Here is a 17,408-nt window from a genome sequence, read left to right as displayed (position 1 = left end):
TTGTCTTATAATGAGAATGTTGTATGAATCTTTACTAATTATGTCTGATTAAAATGCCTCAAGTATCTTGGAGAGAAGACTCTGAGAGGTGTTTTACTGACTTGTAACTCACAGGTTGGAACATACAACATGGCTTGGTGTAAAACATAGTAGCACACCATTTCCTCACCATAAAATGCAGATTTGGTCCAAAGCTTTTTTTTTTCTTTTTTTTTTTTTTTTTTTTTAAGGTGACCTTTGTAACTCTGACTCAACAGCATGTTATCTAACGGCATTCTAACCAGTAGAGAGATAAAACTTCAAAAAGAAAGTTTATTGAATCATGCTGTACTGTGGTCAACTCTATTCGGTGTGTTACATGATCCATGACGAGCACAGACACGTGTGACTTATCTTGTGAACTAATGGGCAATTGCACTCGGTTATCTACTCCATTGCAATCCAAGGGCAGGGTATCTATCTGTCCAGCATTTTACAGCATTAAACAGTTTATTGAACTGTGTGCTGTGCCAACTGTGTGTGTGTGTGTGTGTGTGTGTGCTGGGTAATTTGCAATATCTAGTCTATACTGTTCTATACTCTCATTGAGCATAACCTCATCTTTTGTACACTAGCTTACTCAAAGCACAGCAGAAGGCATTTTTTACACACACACACGTTTCTTTTATACTGTTTTCATTTGACCCTCCCCCCCTAACTCACCGTAAACACTAGACACTGCCATTTTCACAGTCACCGTAAAAGTAAACCCCCCCACCAACTTCCCCAGGCACGAAGAGAACTGCGGCGTCTAAAGGACAAGGCGAGGAATAAGCACGCTGTGTCGGTCATTTGGGCCGGCTGGCAAGGGACTAAGGTATTTGGGAAAGCTTGTCAACATCCATGTTCCACCATCTCCCATCAAACCCATACCAGACCCTTACAGTATCTGAATGACCCCCCCCCCCCATGCATGACAAGGTACCAAACCATACAACCCCTTATCCAGAGTCCCATTGCATGCCAAACAAAACCGGTAAAGACGAGTCATTTTTAAGGGGGAAGACACCCTGATGAACACCTGCTCAGTCTTTCCCTGCCAGACTGGGGAGCGTGTCAAGGGGGTTACTCTGAAGGATGGATAGCTGAAGAGCCAGTGACCCTTGGCTTTGATGGGTCTGGGGCACAGGGAGGAAGGGGGAGGGGGGAAGGATACGGTCACTTAAGCCTCTTTACTCCACAGCCGATGGATTATAGCTGATCCAGACTGGCACCCGCGGAGGGGGTGGGATGGGACGCGGCTACGTAGGCGCTGCCTACTCCTTTGCCAAACGGCCCCGTTTGTGACGCGTGAACAGCAGACCTTTCTCATGAGCTCACATGCACACACGCGCACGTAAAAACACAAACACTTTTCACAAAAGCAGACACGTTCTCCTGACATGGCACTTTGGCGGGTTTACCAGAGAAGTCGTGTTTTGGGGGGTGTCTTTCTCTCTCCCTCCTGCATCCTCCTCCTCTCGGCATGCCACGCTGTGTGCATTCTATGTGCATGCTCTTCTAGGCATGAGTTGTGTGTGCATGTGACGCCTCCTTGCCTGCCTGCTGTCCTCCTGATACAGAAGTGCTGTGTTTTTTTTTTGCTTTTGTTTTCTAGTAAGTAGTGTTGGATCCTTTTGAGTGACCCACTGCCTTGCCGAAACGAGCCTCGTCGGTCTCACTCAAGAAAGCTTCAGTTAAAAACATGGTTTACACAGTAACATGCTTGACACCTCTTGGAAAAATACTCTTATATGCTATTCTTTTGAAGGGGATTTCACATCCTCAGCTCGTGGTGATCAGACAGGCTCGTGCGTGTCGTGTGGTGACTGTGCGTGTTCCTCAGAGACGGCAGGCAGTGTGTCGGCTCTGCTCCACCCGTGTGTCAACCTCTCCTCCTCCTCCTCCTCCTCCTCGCTCTCATCTTGCCATCGCGCTTCATTGGTTCCTCCCGTCTCTTCCTCCCCTTCCTCGCAGGCCCGAAGGGAGCTGAGGCGCCTGAAGGAGGGAGCCAGGCGTAAGCACGCCGTTGCCGTCATTTGGGCCTACTGGTTGGGACTCAAGGTATCTCGGACCTACCCCAGTACATGTGTTCCCTGTTGTACGGCTGGGGGAGGGGGGGGGGGGCCTTGCCAGAATTCAGCCAGCCTCTGCCCATTAAACTGAGGATCCGATGAGTCTTGAGGACTAGTGCCACAGGAAAAAAATGATTGACATGTGGACCGATCAGTACTGATGCATATTCTCTCCTAGCACCTCCTCCCCACCTTTATTTTCAGTGACGCATTGTTCTGGTCAGGGGATTCAGATGTATGCTATGAGTCAAAGCATCTCCTCTCCTCCCATGAAGTTAAATCTGCTACTATAATCCTGGGCTTTAGATAAGCTGACGCTCGATAATTGAGTGACAGATGCTTTTTTCCCCCCCCTTCTGGTTCCTGAAGACCACATTTTCTCAGAGGTGAAATTCCCAGTGTGGCAGAGGCTGCCTGGATGTCCGCCTGTCTGTCCATCCATCCATCTGAATGTTTCCATCTGATTTCACCTGTCCAGTCTTTCTTGTTGACATTGGGTGCATGTTAGCCTGTCAAACTAACATACTAAATGTGCTCCTTTGTTGTGTTGATGTCTCTGGTCACATCCTGTTTGTGTTGTCCGGGTGTCCTACCAGTGGCCTACATCCTTGTAATGTGATTGTTGTGTCCACTGTGTGTCATTCTAACGCATGAAGGGTTGCCAATACTCATTAGCTCTGTCTCACTCAGTGGCCAAAATCCTCTCCTCACGTTAATTGTTATCAAATGATGACCTACACAGTGTTACAAGTCAGCACTGGTGTTATTTACCACAAACTCCACCAATTCAAATAATTACTTTTTTCAGAAAACCATTGGACGTTCCTACAGTTATTATAACGTATTACATAACCATTAAAACCTTGCCGTTTTACCTTCCTGTTTAGATCTCTGTTGGTGTGTCTCCTGTCTGAAACTAACCCCACGTCTGTTGGTCTACCGTCCTGTTTCGTCGGTGTTGTGGGTCCTCGCCACTGTCTCTCATTACCATCTGGTCACCAAAGTGATAGTTGATTGACAGTCGTCATTTTGATTACAGGTCCGCAGAGAGTACAGGAAGTTCTTCAGGGCCCATGCCGGCAGGAAGATTTACGACTTCACTATACAGAGGATCGTAAGTAACACCTGAATGAGAACTGTCTTTTTTCCAAGACCATCCAGATAATTCACTGCACGTCTCCAAGTCAATTATAATAAGGAATGGAATTTTCGGATGTCCATGAATATTGGCCATAAATCCACTGCATATTGAGTTGCTCTCTCCTGTTTGTCTCCAGATGCAAAAGTACTTCCTGAATTTGAAGAAGACCATGCCCACCATGTCCCCCATAGACAAGAAGTGGCCGGCCAGGCCTTACCAGTTCATGGAGGGGGCCAACACAGAGCTGAGGAGAATCTTCTACCTCTGGAGGGTCAGCTGCCTAGCAATACTGGATCCATCTGTTCCTAAATGGAATCCTATACCAGATAGATAGATAGATAGATAGATAGATAGATAGAAAAGGTGAGGAGGTTCCATCACTGAAACTCGAATGTCGATACTTGTTTATTCTAATCAGTGCAAGAAGTACAGGAGCCAGTTCACAGAGGACAAGAAGGCAGTCTATGAGGAGAAACTGGAGGCGAGCAAAATCTTCAAGGATAAGAAGGCTCTCTACCCCAGCAGGTTGGCTGTCTCCTTCACAATGAAGTCCCACTCTACACTTTCACATGTACAGCAGACACACCTATTTTACACCTGGGTTATCCATGTCCTGTGGAATCATCCTTCACATGGTGGGACCTCTTGTGTTGTGCAGTGTGAGTCAGCCTTTCAAAGGGGACTACGTGGAGATCAACAAGAACCCCAAGTACCAGAAGCTGAACAGCGCCGTGGAGGAGAAGGTCTTGCTGGCAGACGTAGTCAACAAGATCAACAGGGCCAACGGCAAGGTGAGGACCGCAACAGCAACACACGCCTCCAGACATTCAGCCTACAGGTTTCGGACAGTTTTACGACTGAGACATTTACATGTTCTAAAGCCATGTCTGAACATGCCTGTGCAGAATACAGCCCAAAGACTAATCTTAGCTATGTGTTTGGGAACACTGTACATTTGAATATGATCCATTTACAGTTCCAAAAAAATCATCAATCAATCTTAGGCATACAGTATCAGGCATTCTTTAGGTGAGTTATGATTGTTTGGGTAAGCCAGCTCTTCTTTCTACAGGGTTCTTCCAGGATCTTCCTGCTGACCAAGAACAACTTTGTTCTGGCCGATCAGAAAACTGGCCAGGTGAAGGCCAGCGTTCCTCTACCAGACCTCACCAGTGTGTCCGTCAGCACTCAAAATGACGGCTTCTTTGCCCTAAAACTCAAAGAGGTGAGGAACCAAATGGCCCATTTACAATCCAGTACACCAAAACCGTATGTGAAACTGTCTTCTGTTGTGTTCTAGTTATTCTCCATGTGAATTAAATGGAAGTCAAATTGATCCCTACTTGAAAACATCGAACAATCATGTCAGTCTACTATGTTTACTGTCGTTATCGCATCCCCACAGGGCTCTGCCTCAGCATCCAAAGGTGACTTCCTGTTGAGCAGCGACCATCTCATAGAAATCATCACTAAACTCCACCGTGCTGGGACAGCCATGGCCGATAGGGAGCAGATAAACATCAACATCTCAGACGAGTACGAGCTCCTGTCCCTGTGCCCTCTCTCCTTCCTGTCCCCTCCGTTCATAGTCCCAGGATCAAATCTTCTGAAAGTTTCACTCCTCTAAGCACAATCTAACACAAACGCACCCTCACTACATACAGACAACCTGACTCAGTTGCTCTCGCTCTCGCTCTCTCGCTCTCTCTCTCATGGCAGGTTTCTGGTGCAGTTCAAGCAGGACAAGGTGTGCGTGAAGTTTGTCCAGGGAGGTCCCAAGAATGGCAACAGCGCGGCATGCAAGCGCAAAAACAACCGCCTGCTGGAGGTGTCTGTGCCGTCGCCATAAAGACCCCCGCCCCACCACCACCATAATTGGGTGTTTCGCTCGAGGACAATTGAGCTTTGAACCCCAAACTCCACCCTATGATTCCCCTCCCCAGCCCTCTTCAATGACTGTGCAATTATTCTACTTTGTTGTGGTTGTTATCTTGTGTCTTTTCATTTCATCCAAAATTATTTCTTCAATCACTGTAATATTGAACTGTGCTGCCCATCTTTGGTAGAGAGAGCCCCGCTGGGCTGCGTTCCAACAGAGACATGGAGGACAGAAGGTTGTTTTATGTTTTGTATGTCATCGTTTTTAAAGTGGTAGTTTGGTGGCAAAAACGATGTCTCTCCAGCCAATGGATTTGGTGAGTTATCTAGACAAACAATGGTGATGATGACATGGACGACGATAACGAAAATGACCAAGTGGTAACTATTTTCAGTTTTCTGTCAGGGTGAAGAGATGGGGGGGGGGGGGGGGTTGTGGAAACCAGACAACGGTTTTGACATTCAGTCACCCTGTCTATAAGATATCTGGAAAGGCAACTTTCTAGACAGAGGAAGACCAGTAAAAATTTGCGCTACCGTAGGCCTGACATTTTTTTCTTGAAAGTTCATGTTAAAATGACTGCACTTGTGATGTTCACCTGGGTGAGAGGAAAAAAAACGTCATTATCAAACTGTCGAGGAGATTGATATTATTGATTTGTTAGGCTTTGCTTGCACCTATTGCAGAGTGGGTGGTTCGGCAGAAGCACCAAGGGCTTGTCAAATGTAATTTGCCAAGTGATTGTAAACCACTTTTTGTTCGAGACCCACATGTGCCATTGATCTAACCCTACGTTGTTGGATGCACCATGACTTGTTCCGTGTGGGAGAGTGTCAGAGTCAAGTCAAGGCTGTCATTAAGAACCAGTAAGGTAAATGGTCCCTCTTCAAGCCATTGTCGTTGTTTATGCCAAAAACCACTGGGAAGGGCACCCTCCCAGCCTGGGCAAGACTAACGTACTGCACTGTGCACGTGATCAATATCCATTTTTTCTGTAGTCTTCTTTGACGTTCAATACATCTCTCAAACTTTACTCAATGTACTTGTAAAAAGCATAATATTAAACTGTATCTTTTCTACCTGTATCTGACCTAGGCAGTTCCACATCCTTTGCATACTATATGTTCTGTACTCATCATACGAAGAAGGATTGGATCCTGGGTCTATAAAGAATATACTGTCATCAAGACCCCTGGCTAGACTGGTGGGATGACATGTTCCCAACCACACAGGAAGTGAGTGGACCCCTGGGTCCTCCCTGATGACTTTCCCACATCTAGGGGTTTTCAGTCCAGAGCCCCTTGTTTCCGAGGGCTCTCTTGTGCAAATGTGAAATGTGCTCGTTGCCTGAACGCTGCATATACACCAATTTGCATTATTCCTCATTTGCCTGGGAGTAGAAACATAGATATAGGATGTACAATGTTGACAGGAGCGCAAGTTCCCTCACATTTGATGTTTCCCTAGAAAGTGTAGTAGAGATACCCAGAGAAACTATGCTTACTGGGTAATGCACATTGGCTGTACATAGGTTAGGCTGTAGACCCAGCTTAGTGGTGGAATATAGTATTCTGTGCTACTTCTCTTATTGCTGTGTTCCAAAAATATCTATGTTTTTTGCAATTGCAATGTGGGCTGTTTTATTTTTAGTGACCTCTGGGCTAATAATAAATGTAGTGTTTTACTTGGGGCAATCCCAAACTCTGTTAGAGTGCATATGGCATGTATACATTCTACAGAGGTTTGCTCCAAGTTTAACCCGGCACAGCTTTACTGTCTACTCTGCCTATGTACATATTTGGCATTCAGACACACACATGCCAATGTTGCTGATCAGAAACCAAACACAAAAAGTGTGCTATATTTTGAAGTATATTTGATATATTCTTTATCTGGATGTTTTATTGGAGATTTTTGTACTGTTAAGAAAACCAATGGGTGATGTGGAGGTATAGTTCAGCCAAACTCACGTTCCTTAGATTCTACAGGTGGACCTTGATTTTAAAACCCTTTTCATGTTTTTTTTTTTCTTTTATTTTTCTTTGTAGTTACACAGAAGACACAGGTGTACTTGGGAAATGGTTGTTTCTGTTCCTTGGACAGGGGGAAACTGAGCTCTATTGAAGAGTTTTTGCTTCTCTGCTCTGTACAGTTTGAGATTTCAATGCAGTTTGCAAAGGTTAACCCTCTCTCTTTCATTTGTTTTTATCTGAAGTAAAAGACAAACTAGAAAAGCAAATGATGTATGCATTCTTGTTGTGTGCCTAACGTAACCTATGATGAGACCGAGAACATGGACGTGTTTCAATAGAACTCAATGTAACATTTACAAGTAATCTCTTTTTTTAAATTAAAAAACAATTAATAAAGTACTTTGGCTACCATCTTTCAGTTTCCTGGATTTTAGGGTTGTTGCGATGCACACTTTTGATATGTCCTTGCACCATCTATACATAATTGTTTTTAATGCACTTCATGACTGCTAGGTGCATAAGATGACTACATGGGTGATGCATATCTTCTCATAACGATATATAAGACCAACAAATGGTACTGAGGCCTTTTGTAGAGATGCACTTTTTGTCATCCACACAGGGTTGACTGATCAAAACCCATCCCTGGGTTGAGATGCTATTTATCAGCAGTACCAACAAGCCTGAGAGAGTCAGAGGGAGACAGGGAGGTGGACAGCCCTGTCGGCAGCAGCCCAGATGTTTTCCATCACATCTGGAGAGTTGTTCCCGGGTTAAATTCCGCGGCCAGGGGAGCCTGCCGGCGGCAGGTCCCAGGGGAGCCGTCCTTGACAGATCGTGCACAGAGAGGTAAAAATAGAGCACAATTATGGGCTGTCCCATACCCAGTTCCCACCGATCTACAGGCTGGGAAAGGAAGGAGGGGCAGGCCTCCCGTTGTGATTCAGTCCCTCTACGGGATTGTCTGGCAGAGAATAGACAAAGTACAACTCATCTGCAACAAGCTACATGTGATTATCACAGGGTATGACAAGTTAAACCCGTGTAACAGGCACTTTCCATGCAGACCATGGCATCAAATAGGATGACTGCCACCCAGCATTGATAATGAGCATTACTTTCTTGTTTCAAAAACATCTGTAATGAATCAAGCCACTTTAATTAAAGGATATCTATTCACAGACTCGATACACATGTATTGACACCAAAGATTTTTTAATAATATATGAAAATTGAAAGTTTTGTGCTTAGTGGAGTCTCCCTGATTTATTGAAGTCTCTGGTGCCACCTACAGGAATTCCTATGATATGCAATATTAATCTTTGCTATTGAGTCAGAAGTAGTTTCAAGATCCAAAGACCACCATGTCATGCCCTTTCCAGTGGAACTTCTAAACTATTTCAACTGGGGGAGCTAAGCTGGGGCCAGTAACATTAAACATTATTGTTGTCATATAGTTTTCTACACTGCACTGCAGGTATTAACAGGCAAAAGACCATGTTCATAATTATTCCACAATTTATTAGCATTTCCCTTCCATTTTTACATTTGCATTACATAATCAGTATCAGTCACATCAGCTGTATTCTACAGGTTTTGTGGTTTCTTGCAAATATCACCAAATGAATCTAGATTCAAGACCTTTGCCCTCCTTGAATCCATACTAAATACACCTAAATTGCTTAATCTCTCATGTGATGTTGTGAACCTAAGATATATTTTCACCAGCTTTAGTGCAGAAAAACTCAATTTGCAAGAATCAGTACTAGCAGGGATTGAAACAGCTATTTTGTATTGTTTAAAGGGCTCAATGAATAATACTAGCTTTACTGCACTGGAGGGTCTCTGCATGCCACTCTGTATTTTCCTTTGTAAAATGATTTAGAAAGGATGTAGTTCATGCCCCAAAATCCTCAATATTTGATTCATGCTCTGCTGGATCTGGGGGTCTACCCAAAAGCCACAGGCTATTGTATAGACACAGATGAAGTAAGTATAATACATGAATTCATACATTATTCAAAGGTGTACTGTACACCCCAGAACCATCATGGTAGGCACTGGCACAATGGGTGTAAGTCACTTACATTGTGGAAGAAATGTAGATTCCCTGTGTGCTTACATTATTCACTAATCAAGAGAACTAGTCATTGGACACTAGTTAGTATGTTCTCATGTAAGCTTGCTATTAATAAGAGTAGATTGTGTATATGTGTCAGGGTTAATAGATGTTTGAGATCAGGAGAAAGTACTGGCTAAATGGTCCTTGTCATGACTACAAGGAGAGCTCCAACTATGAACGCTCTCCGCTCTGAAGGCCGGAGGACCATCTTTTATAGGGCACAAGAATGTAAACATAGATAGTGACAGTCAGGCAGTAATGACGTTACAACAGTCTCAGAGAAAGAGATTCACAGCTCCCAACACATGACCACTCAAACTACAGAGTTCATAGTTGGAGATCTCCTTGTAGTCATGACAAGGACCTTTTAGCCAGTACTTTCTCCTGATCTCAAACATGTATTAACCCTGACACATACACACAATCTACTCTTATTAATAGCAAGCTTACATGAGAACATACTAACTAGTATCCAATGACTAGTTCTCTTGATTAGTGAATAATTTAAGCACACAGGAAAATCTAAATGTCTTCCACAACATGCATGGAAGACATTTTTTAAACAAGTCACGGAACTCAGAATCTAGTTATTGATCTGTTAATAAAGTGTGGAGTTGATTAAACATGTTCATAATTAATTGCGCTCTGACTTTATTGAACAGATTTACAGTCTGAGCATGTTTAATAACCTGTGCAGTTAATTAAATTAGTTTATGGTTCAAAAGTTAGTCTGTTGAGTTCATTAAATTACTGTCAGATTTAGTGTCTCATTCAATAAGCTTAAGAAAACGTTATTAGTGTTATCAAACAAACTGTCAAAGCCATATTCTGCCTTTTGCTCCCATATTAAAAATGGGTATGTGCAATGTTACAGTTCTCTTCCTGAGCTTGGCATATTAAATGCAGATAGGGCTCACCGAAAACAAACTGTCTTCACACAAAAACACTATATTCGCCACCCAAATCTCATTTAAGTGGAGGATGAAGGCATCAGTGGATGGAAATCTAATCCCAATAGTGTCCAAAATGTGACCAAAACATTTAAATGAGACTGCAGTGCAGTCTACCGAACCCATGTTTTCATTTTCACATGAATAAGTAGTGACAATAATCAAGAAAGCTATTCTAAATTCTTACTTTTTTGGAGCGTCTAAAACGCATTTGGAGACTTCCTCTGATGTCTGTTTGCAGTATCTCAAGAGGAATCAATAATGTACAGCATGTGACTTGAGACCTCATGATATAGGCTATATTAGAGATGCTCCAACCAGGTTTTTTGGTACCGATCACTGAAATCAGTTTCTGACGATCCGATAGTACCGATCACCTGTCAGATCACTATGTCGCCCCCCCAACCGCTCAGCCATCTGACCCCATTAATTGACAACCTTCCGTTCTCACAGAGTAATGTCGCACATGTGCGATTCTGAAAATTCCAACCGGCTATTTTCCGATAGACAAAAACTATGACAAACGCTATAGTATGGCTTCAAAATGTACAATTAGGAGGCTAACAAGTAACACTAGCAGGTAGTAGCATTGCTACGAGTATTATACTAGGTTGCTAGGTAATGGAAGCTAACTAAAGCTAGCTAGCTTCCGTTTTGGAAAAATAACTCTGGTGGAAGCGTCGGAAATATTTAGAACTCACGCATCTAAAGGTTAAAGAATCATTTCTTACCACTGGCGGCTTGAAATGCCTATCTAACGTTTTATTGAAACGTCTCTGATAGTAGTTCTCACAGATTTTATGTCATCTGATCGGCCATGTTTGATCGGCCGTTTTGAGAACGCCGATCAAAACAAATAATGGGAATATCGGCCGATATGGTGCCGATCAAATTGGAGCATCCCCAATATATATTTCATGAGAAAAAAAACAGTACTGGTTATGTTTTGGAGTTATTAGAATTGATTATCAGCACATATCCCCTGGGCCCTGCTGAGTGGGTTTTGCTATTGTTTTAATTTAGTTTATTTGTCAGCCCATTTAGGGTTATGACTAGTAGTCCATTATGCACTCAAGGTGTAGCTTGTGCAAGACAATCATGCTGTTTACATAAACTAGCCTACACTCCTGATCTGTTGGGTGTTCATGATTCTAAATGGGGAAAGGCAGTCAATAAGATATACATTTGACTCCCTTTATTATGCCCGGAGGTAATTTAAGTTTGTGATGTATTGTGTTATTGAAGCTTCTTGAGACTGATGCATTCAGTAGGTCTTTAGATCTTTTAGTAGGTATGATGGGATTTCAAGTATACAAAACCCTTATGCACCAAAAACCAGTAAGACGATCTTGACTATTCCTAAAGCCTACTAGGCTATAGCAGGCCTATATCTCCTATAGATATCCCAGGTATATCCAGTTTCATTGTGTCTGGAGATAAAGCCCTCAAGTTGAGGTTTTGGCTAAACAAACTGGGTTGATTACTCTATAACCGGACACATTTAGTCTTTCAACTTCTTGCCAGTGATCGCACTCAATGTCAATAACTTTGTTTCAGTTAACACGTTTTATCCGATAGCCTGTTTAGGTTACCTTTTTCAACTCAAAGCCGCATTTCAAAAGTACACTTCAGATTCGTTTCAGATTACCGTTGGCATGTCATTTCCTACACTACTGCAATAAGACATTTTTTTGGACCATAACAGAGATGTGCATTGTTCAGAGTTCCCCGTATTCAGTCGAAGAACATTCACCTCGGGGCCTTTGTTCAAGCTTGCCTTTTCAGGGAGGGTGGCAACTTTCTAAAGTGGGGTGGTATGCCCTTTAAAGAAAGTGTCTGCGTTTTAGGCCAATTTTGATCAATGATGGTCTTATAGATTTGTCACAATATATGTATCAGTGTTGTTTATTTGTAATACATTGCTGATATATATCTATAACAGAGATGTTTTATTTTAAAATTATTGCTGTCTCCCCTACTAAAGTGTGATGATCCATAAGATATCAAGCTCGCGTCGGCGCAGAAGAGTACTTCCTCAGATTTTTTGGTTAGGCCAAGGAATCTCGTTGTTGTGTCGCAGTACCTAGAGTTTCTTTGACTGTTTTTGATCATACATCGGAATTCGGTAAGTTGTCATTCGATTGTGTACAGCTTCGCTGCGTATATCATCGAGGTAAAAATATTGCATATAAGTTACATCGTGGTAATGTTCAGTCAATTTAATTTGAGGAGGAGACATGCGTCTACTGGTTTGGCTAGCTACCGAGCATAGCTAGGCTAGCTAGCTATGAGCTAACAGAATTAGAAGGAACATACAGTTCCAAGCTACGTAGTTACGACAGTAGGACTAAACAAACAAAACCTGACGCCTAGTCGAAGTAATATAGCATGGGAGCTCGCCTTACTTCTTAATTATTTGTAAATGAAAGACATCTGTTTGGTTTCAGTTTTGCACATGATGCCGTTTGAACAAGGCAAGGCGGTTAGTGCTAACTATTCTGGCCTCGACCAACCCAGCTGAATGCGGTGGACAGTAATGGATGTGTAGAGCCTTTAAAACGTAACAAATGCTTGCTTGTACAACAAAAAAAAAAAAGGGGGGGGGGGGATTGGCAACTTAAACAGCCCCTTTTCTACTGTTAGCTCTAATTTTAATGGATTATGGTTGTGCTTAATTGTGGCCAGCTAACAAACAGTGGTGACGGGCTTCATATTATCATGGCAATTTAGCTGTTCATCGTTACCTCTGTCATGTGCATCTTTATCACAAACCAATTTGATTTGATCACACATATTACCAGATGTTTTTGATGTGACCTTTTGTCACTCATTTATATCGTTGTACTCTCTCTCTTGTCTTGTACAGGGTGTCTTTTATGAGTAATCAAAGGCAGCAGAAGCCTACGCTAACAGGCCAGCGTTTTAAAACTAGGAAGAGAGGTGAGCTTAATTATTTACGTATCCAGTTGGGAAAAAATAACTTATGCTGCCGTCTTGTTTAGCTATTCCACGCCACTAAACATTTCTTGTGTCAACAGATGAAAAGGAGAGGTTTGACCCTACCCAGTTTCAGGAAAGCATCGTACAAGGTCTGAATCAAACTGGCTCTGATTTGGAAGCTGTTGCGAAATTTCTTGATGCCTCTGGCGCAAAACTTGACTACCGTCGCTATGCTGAGACACTCTTTGACATCCTGGTGGCTGGCGGAATGCTGGGTAAAAGATATTTGCATGTCTTATGCCTAGTTAAATATTTAAGTTTCATTTAGTCTAAGGTTTCAATTGTACTTGAATATTCTATACGTTGAGTGTATCAGATGGGTATGAGCTTTGCCGTTTTGCCTAAAATGTCTGTCTGTTTTCAGCCCCTGGGGGAACCTTGTCTGATGACTTGACCCGCACAGAGTTCTGTCTCTTCACGGCACAAGAAGACCTAGAGACCATGCAAGCATATGCACAGGTTTGTTTGAAGTATGGGATTTACAGTGCTCCCAGAAACCTCCAAATTGGTGTATTTTTCAAAATCACTACAGTCCAAGATTTATGCTTTTATGCTAGAATTATGTTTTTCTTGTTTGTTATGTGAAGGTCTTTAACAAGCTTATCAGGCGTTACAAATACCTGGAGAAAGGTTTTGAGGAAGAGATTAAGAAGGTCAGTAAACTGAATGTAAAGAAATGTACTACTTGTGTATATCCAATATTGGTTTAGATGTTCTGACTTCATCTTTGTCGCCCAACAATTTGTCTTGTAACAGTTTTTCGCTCTTTTGTTCCATGTCCTCTATTCAGTTGCTGCTGTTTTTAAAAGGATTTACTGAGTCTGAGCGCAACAAGCTGGCCATGCTGACTGGCATTCTGTTGGCCAATGGAAACATCTCGGCCTCCATCCTGAACAGCCTCTACAATGAAAACCTTGTCAAAGAAGGTAAGGATTTGATTTCCCCAGCTTCAGTCTCGTCAATTGTTAAATACGGCTCATTTTTGTCTGCGTTGCAACACAAAAAAATGCTAATGTTGTGGAGTCAAATTCTTCATAAGTTTGAGAAGGGATTTTTCTGTTGTATGCTCTGGAGCTTAAAGTCAATCTCTGATTTTACCCTACAGGGGTCTCTGCAGCATTTGCTGTGAAACTTTTCAAATCCTGGATCCATGAGAAGGACATCAACTCTGTTGCAGGTAGTCTCCGCAAGGTCGGCATGGATAATAGGCTCATGGTGAGTGTAGATCGAAGGTTGTTAAAATGTGTAAAGTTAACCTTTTATAGTATAATCAATGTTTTATCAGTTAATGCGGAATGGGATGAAGGGGAAGGCTCTAGAGTTTCAGAGAATCGTTTGCTGCTGAGAAGTATTATTACAGCCTTCTCCTTCCCACATCCTTCAGGAGCTATTTCCTGCCAACAAGCGTAGCTGTGAGCACTTCTCCAAGTACTTCACCGACGCCGGGCTCAAAGAGCTGTCAGACTTTGCCAGAAACCAGCAGTCCATCGGGGCCCGGAAGGAACTCCAGAAAGAGCTGCAGGAGCAGATGTCACTTGGGGAGCCATTAAAAGATGTAACGCTCCCTCTTTTTTTAGTTGTAATACAGGAAAGCCAACAGATCCAACGGATCGACCTGCTTTGATGGACTTGGGTTTGTTTCCTCGTGTTAACTGTCACGTCTGGTTTTTCTGCAGACCATTGCCTATGTCAGGGAGGAGATGAAGAAGACCAGCATCTCCGAGCAGACCATGATCAGCATCATCTGGAGCAGTGTGATGAGCTCTGTGGAGTGGAACAAGAAAGAGGAGCTTTGTACCGAACAAGCCATCAAACTCTTGAAGGTCAGGCACCATCCCATGCTGGCTTCTGATCCTAGATCTTTGTTGTATTTTCTATATGCCTTGTTTTTACAAAAGTTGTACTTTGATCAAGTGTAACATCTGTCTTGTTTCTACAGCAATACAGTCCCCTGCTCAAGGCCTTCACCTCCCAGGGCCAGTCTGAGATAACCCTGATGCTCAAGATTCAAGAGTATTGCTACGACAACATCCACTTCATGAAGGCTTTCCAGAAAATTGTCGTGCTGCTTTACAAAGGTATGCGGTAGCTGTACGTGTATAGATGCATGGTTGATTAGTTAATGGTTCCGTCATGGGTGGGTGCATGATTTAAGAGGAGTGGTTTGATTGGTCTTATTTTTTCAGCGGATGTCCTGAGTGAAGAAGCCATTCTGAAGTGGTACACTGAAGCTCATGTTGCCAAAGGAAAGAGTGTTTTTCTGGAACAGATGAAAAAGTTTGTGGAGTGGCTCAAGAATGCGGAGGAAGGTAAGCATGTGTGGTTGTGAGGGGACTTATCTACCAATAAGAGCGATAGATACTATTCACTTTTCCATGTCTCAATTTAAACCAGGGACAGAATTCTTTCAATTGGTTTGTTCTGAGCAGAATCTGTTACTATTTCCTGTTTTATGTTCCACCTTTTTAAAATGAACACTCCTGAACCAGTTGGAACCAAATGAAATTCTGGTTTATAATGTTACATGTAGGGCTGTTTGATATGACAGTATACAACCTTTTATTTTGGACGCGATACAATTTGTCAATATTTTATTATATATGTTAGTCTTTTTTTTATTTATTATGTTACAAAACTGCATTGCATCACAAACTAGGAGTGCTGTTCCAATCTGTCTTCGGGTCAAAATTCACTTTTGCTTCCCGGTTATTTGATTGACCACAATTGCAAATCAATCACCAGAACTACATGTGACCCTTAAGGTTTTGTTAAAAAAAAATAGATAGATAGATATAGATATTTTGTGTGTGTTAATTTCTGGTTTTCTGTTCATATGGCTGACACTGAATTTGCTGTGTTCCAGAATCTGAGTCAGAGGAGGAAGAGGCAGACTGAAGTCCTCAGGCCAACCAAGACTCGACATTTTTAGGCTAACTAACGTAGCACCTGGAGCAGTATAATGTTTTGTTACAGAAGTGCTTGTCTTTAGTTATTTACTTTCTTTTCTTTTGTATTCTACCTCCTCAACTCGAACCATAATGTCTAGGTGTAATGTAAGGGCTTTTACATCCTATCCATTTTAAACATTTTGTTTTCTATTGGAACTAATAAAGTTTACACTTCTTATAATATGAATCACGAGTATACTTCCTCATTGATGTGAGGACACGTTGCCAGATTTGAGGAAATGTATCCAACCCCACTTTTTTATGTATTTGTGTTAGTTTCAGGACTTCCCTATCAACTAGAGCATTGGAATATGTACATTTCATTTAGACACCTTTGGTTGTGGAAGTCTGCCTGAGGCTAATGCATAATTAAGAACTTTGTTTTGCAACAACTAATGATGGACTGTTGGAAAAACATTCTTTTTTTCTCCTTTTTGCCAATGTGACTGACCTTCCCTAATTTCATCTCTCCTCCTTTGGACCTTAACCAGTCTACTGCAACAGTGCTGGTGGCATTGCCCATTGAATTGAACTGTAATCGCTATTTACTTCATCTGTAACATACTGTGCCAGCTTCAAGATTATAATTTTTTTCTTTATCCTGTTATCAATTTGACTTTTTAAAATAAAAGCAATTACTGGTTGTCAACATTTTTTTTTTTTTTTGCTGGTCATTCTGTCATGAAGTATTTATCTAGAAAGAGTTAGCAAGGGCAATTGCGGTGAAGAAAATACTGTGACGAGATCCTCATGACCTGGGGTCAACACTCAAAGGTGTCAAGTGTTGAACAACCAGAATGGTTATCAATGGTGAGAGGTGCAAAACAAACATGGGTCAACTTTGCTTTGTTTTAAAAGCCAATTAGGGCTCAGCCTAGCATGAGGAAATGGAGATGAGACAGTAATCTAATGAGTAGCAAACACTTCATACTAGGAGGTCATTGAACTTGATTTATGATAGTAATTTAAAAAGCAAAAGGTATGAAAAGCATCCCTATGTTTATGTGGCGTGTGTATGTAGGCATTTCAAATATTGGGTCTTGGCTTTCGAATATTGTGTCTTAATTAGATATTTCAAAATCTGATTATCAGTTAAGATGTTTAATTGTTTCTGTTAAATTATACCTTTTACCTTTAGGCCTACTGTTACTTAGTCACAGACCTTTTAAAATGTGATCTCAGATATTCATAATGGATGATGTGGATTTAGGAGTTGACTTAATATAACCAGGCTATTGGAATATTTAAAAAACAGTGAAACAATTTGATTGCTGAAACTATTTTCATAATTCAATAGATCGA

The 17,408-nt window shown here is 41.9% G+C and overlaps 2 protein-coding genes across 5 annotated transcripts in view; both read left to right on the top strand.

The window, feature by feature from the left end:
• Positions 1 to 7,499, top strand: part of myo1b (myosin IB) — a 51,649-nt gene extending 44,150 nt beyond the window's left edge. The window contains exons 24-32 of one of the 3 annotated variants that reach the window (XM_084688838.1): positions 770 to 856; positions 1,996 to 2,082; positions 3,133 to 3,207; positions 3,371 to 3,505; positions 3,653 to 3,759; positions 3,893 to 4,025; positions 4,307 to 4,459; positions 4,640 to 4,770; positions 4,954 to 7,499. In XM_084688838.1, coding sequence (XP_084544964.1) covers positions 770 to 856; positions 1,996 to 2,082; positions 3,133 to 3,207; positions 3,371 to 3,505; positions 3,653 to 3,759; positions 3,893 to 4,025; positions 4,307 to 4,459; positions 4,640 to 4,770; positions 4,954 to 5,083 — 1,038 coding nt within the window. In that variant the 3' untranslated portion in view covers positions 5,084 to 7,499. The remainder of the gene's footprint in view (positions 1 to 769; positions 857 to 1,995; positions 2,083 to 3,132; positions 3,208 to 3,370; positions 3,506 to 3,652; positions 3,760 to 3,892; positions 4,026 to 4,306; positions 4,460 to 4,639; positions 4,771 to 4,953) is intronic. The other 2 variants (XM_084688836.1, XM_084688837.1) reach the window with 2 other exon arrangements.
• Positions 7,500 to 12,161: 4,662 nt separating this feature from the next.
• On the top strand, positions 12,162 to 16,755 carry LOC146234121 (eIF5-mimic protein 2-A-like). Of its 2 annotated transcripts, XM_084689485.1 has the most exons (13): positions 12,207 to 12,283; positions 12,606 to 12,718; positions 13,025 to 13,098; positions 13,197 to 13,373; positions 13,523 to 13,617; positions 13,746 to 13,811; positions 13,949 to 14,084; positions 14,264 to 14,373; positions 14,543 to 14,713; positions 14,835 to 14,981; positions 15,098 to 15,236; positions 15,345 to 15,467; positions 16,022 to 16,755. In XM_084689485.1, exons 2-13 carry the CDS (start codon positions 12,699 to 12,701, stop codon positions 16,051 to 16,053), a joined length of 1,290 nt encoding a protein of 429 aa, XP_084545611.1. In that variant the 5' UTR covers positions 12,207 to 12,283; positions 12,606 to 12,698; the 3' UTR covers positions 16,054 to 16,755. The 2 variants fall into 2 exon arrangements, with proteins under 2 accessions (XP_084545612.1, XP_084545611.1); XM_084689486.1 differs by lacking the exon at positions 12,606 to 12,718 and having other exon boundaries at positions 12,162 to 12,283.
• The last annotated feature ends 653 nt before the right edge of the window (positions 16,756 to 17,408 follow it).

This window comes from Hypomesus nipponensis, chromosome 23, assembly GCF_054491055.1.
Source record: "Hypomesus nipponensis isolate SF chromosome 23, ASM5449105v1, whole genome shotgun sequence".
In the NCBI taxonomy this organism is placed as follows: Eukaryota; Metazoa; Chordata; class Actinopteri; order Osmeriformes; family Osmeridae; genus Hypomesus; species Hypomesus nipponensis.
Note: the sequence above shows the minus strand (reverse complement) of the source record. Positions and strands in the feature narration are given on the sequence as shown.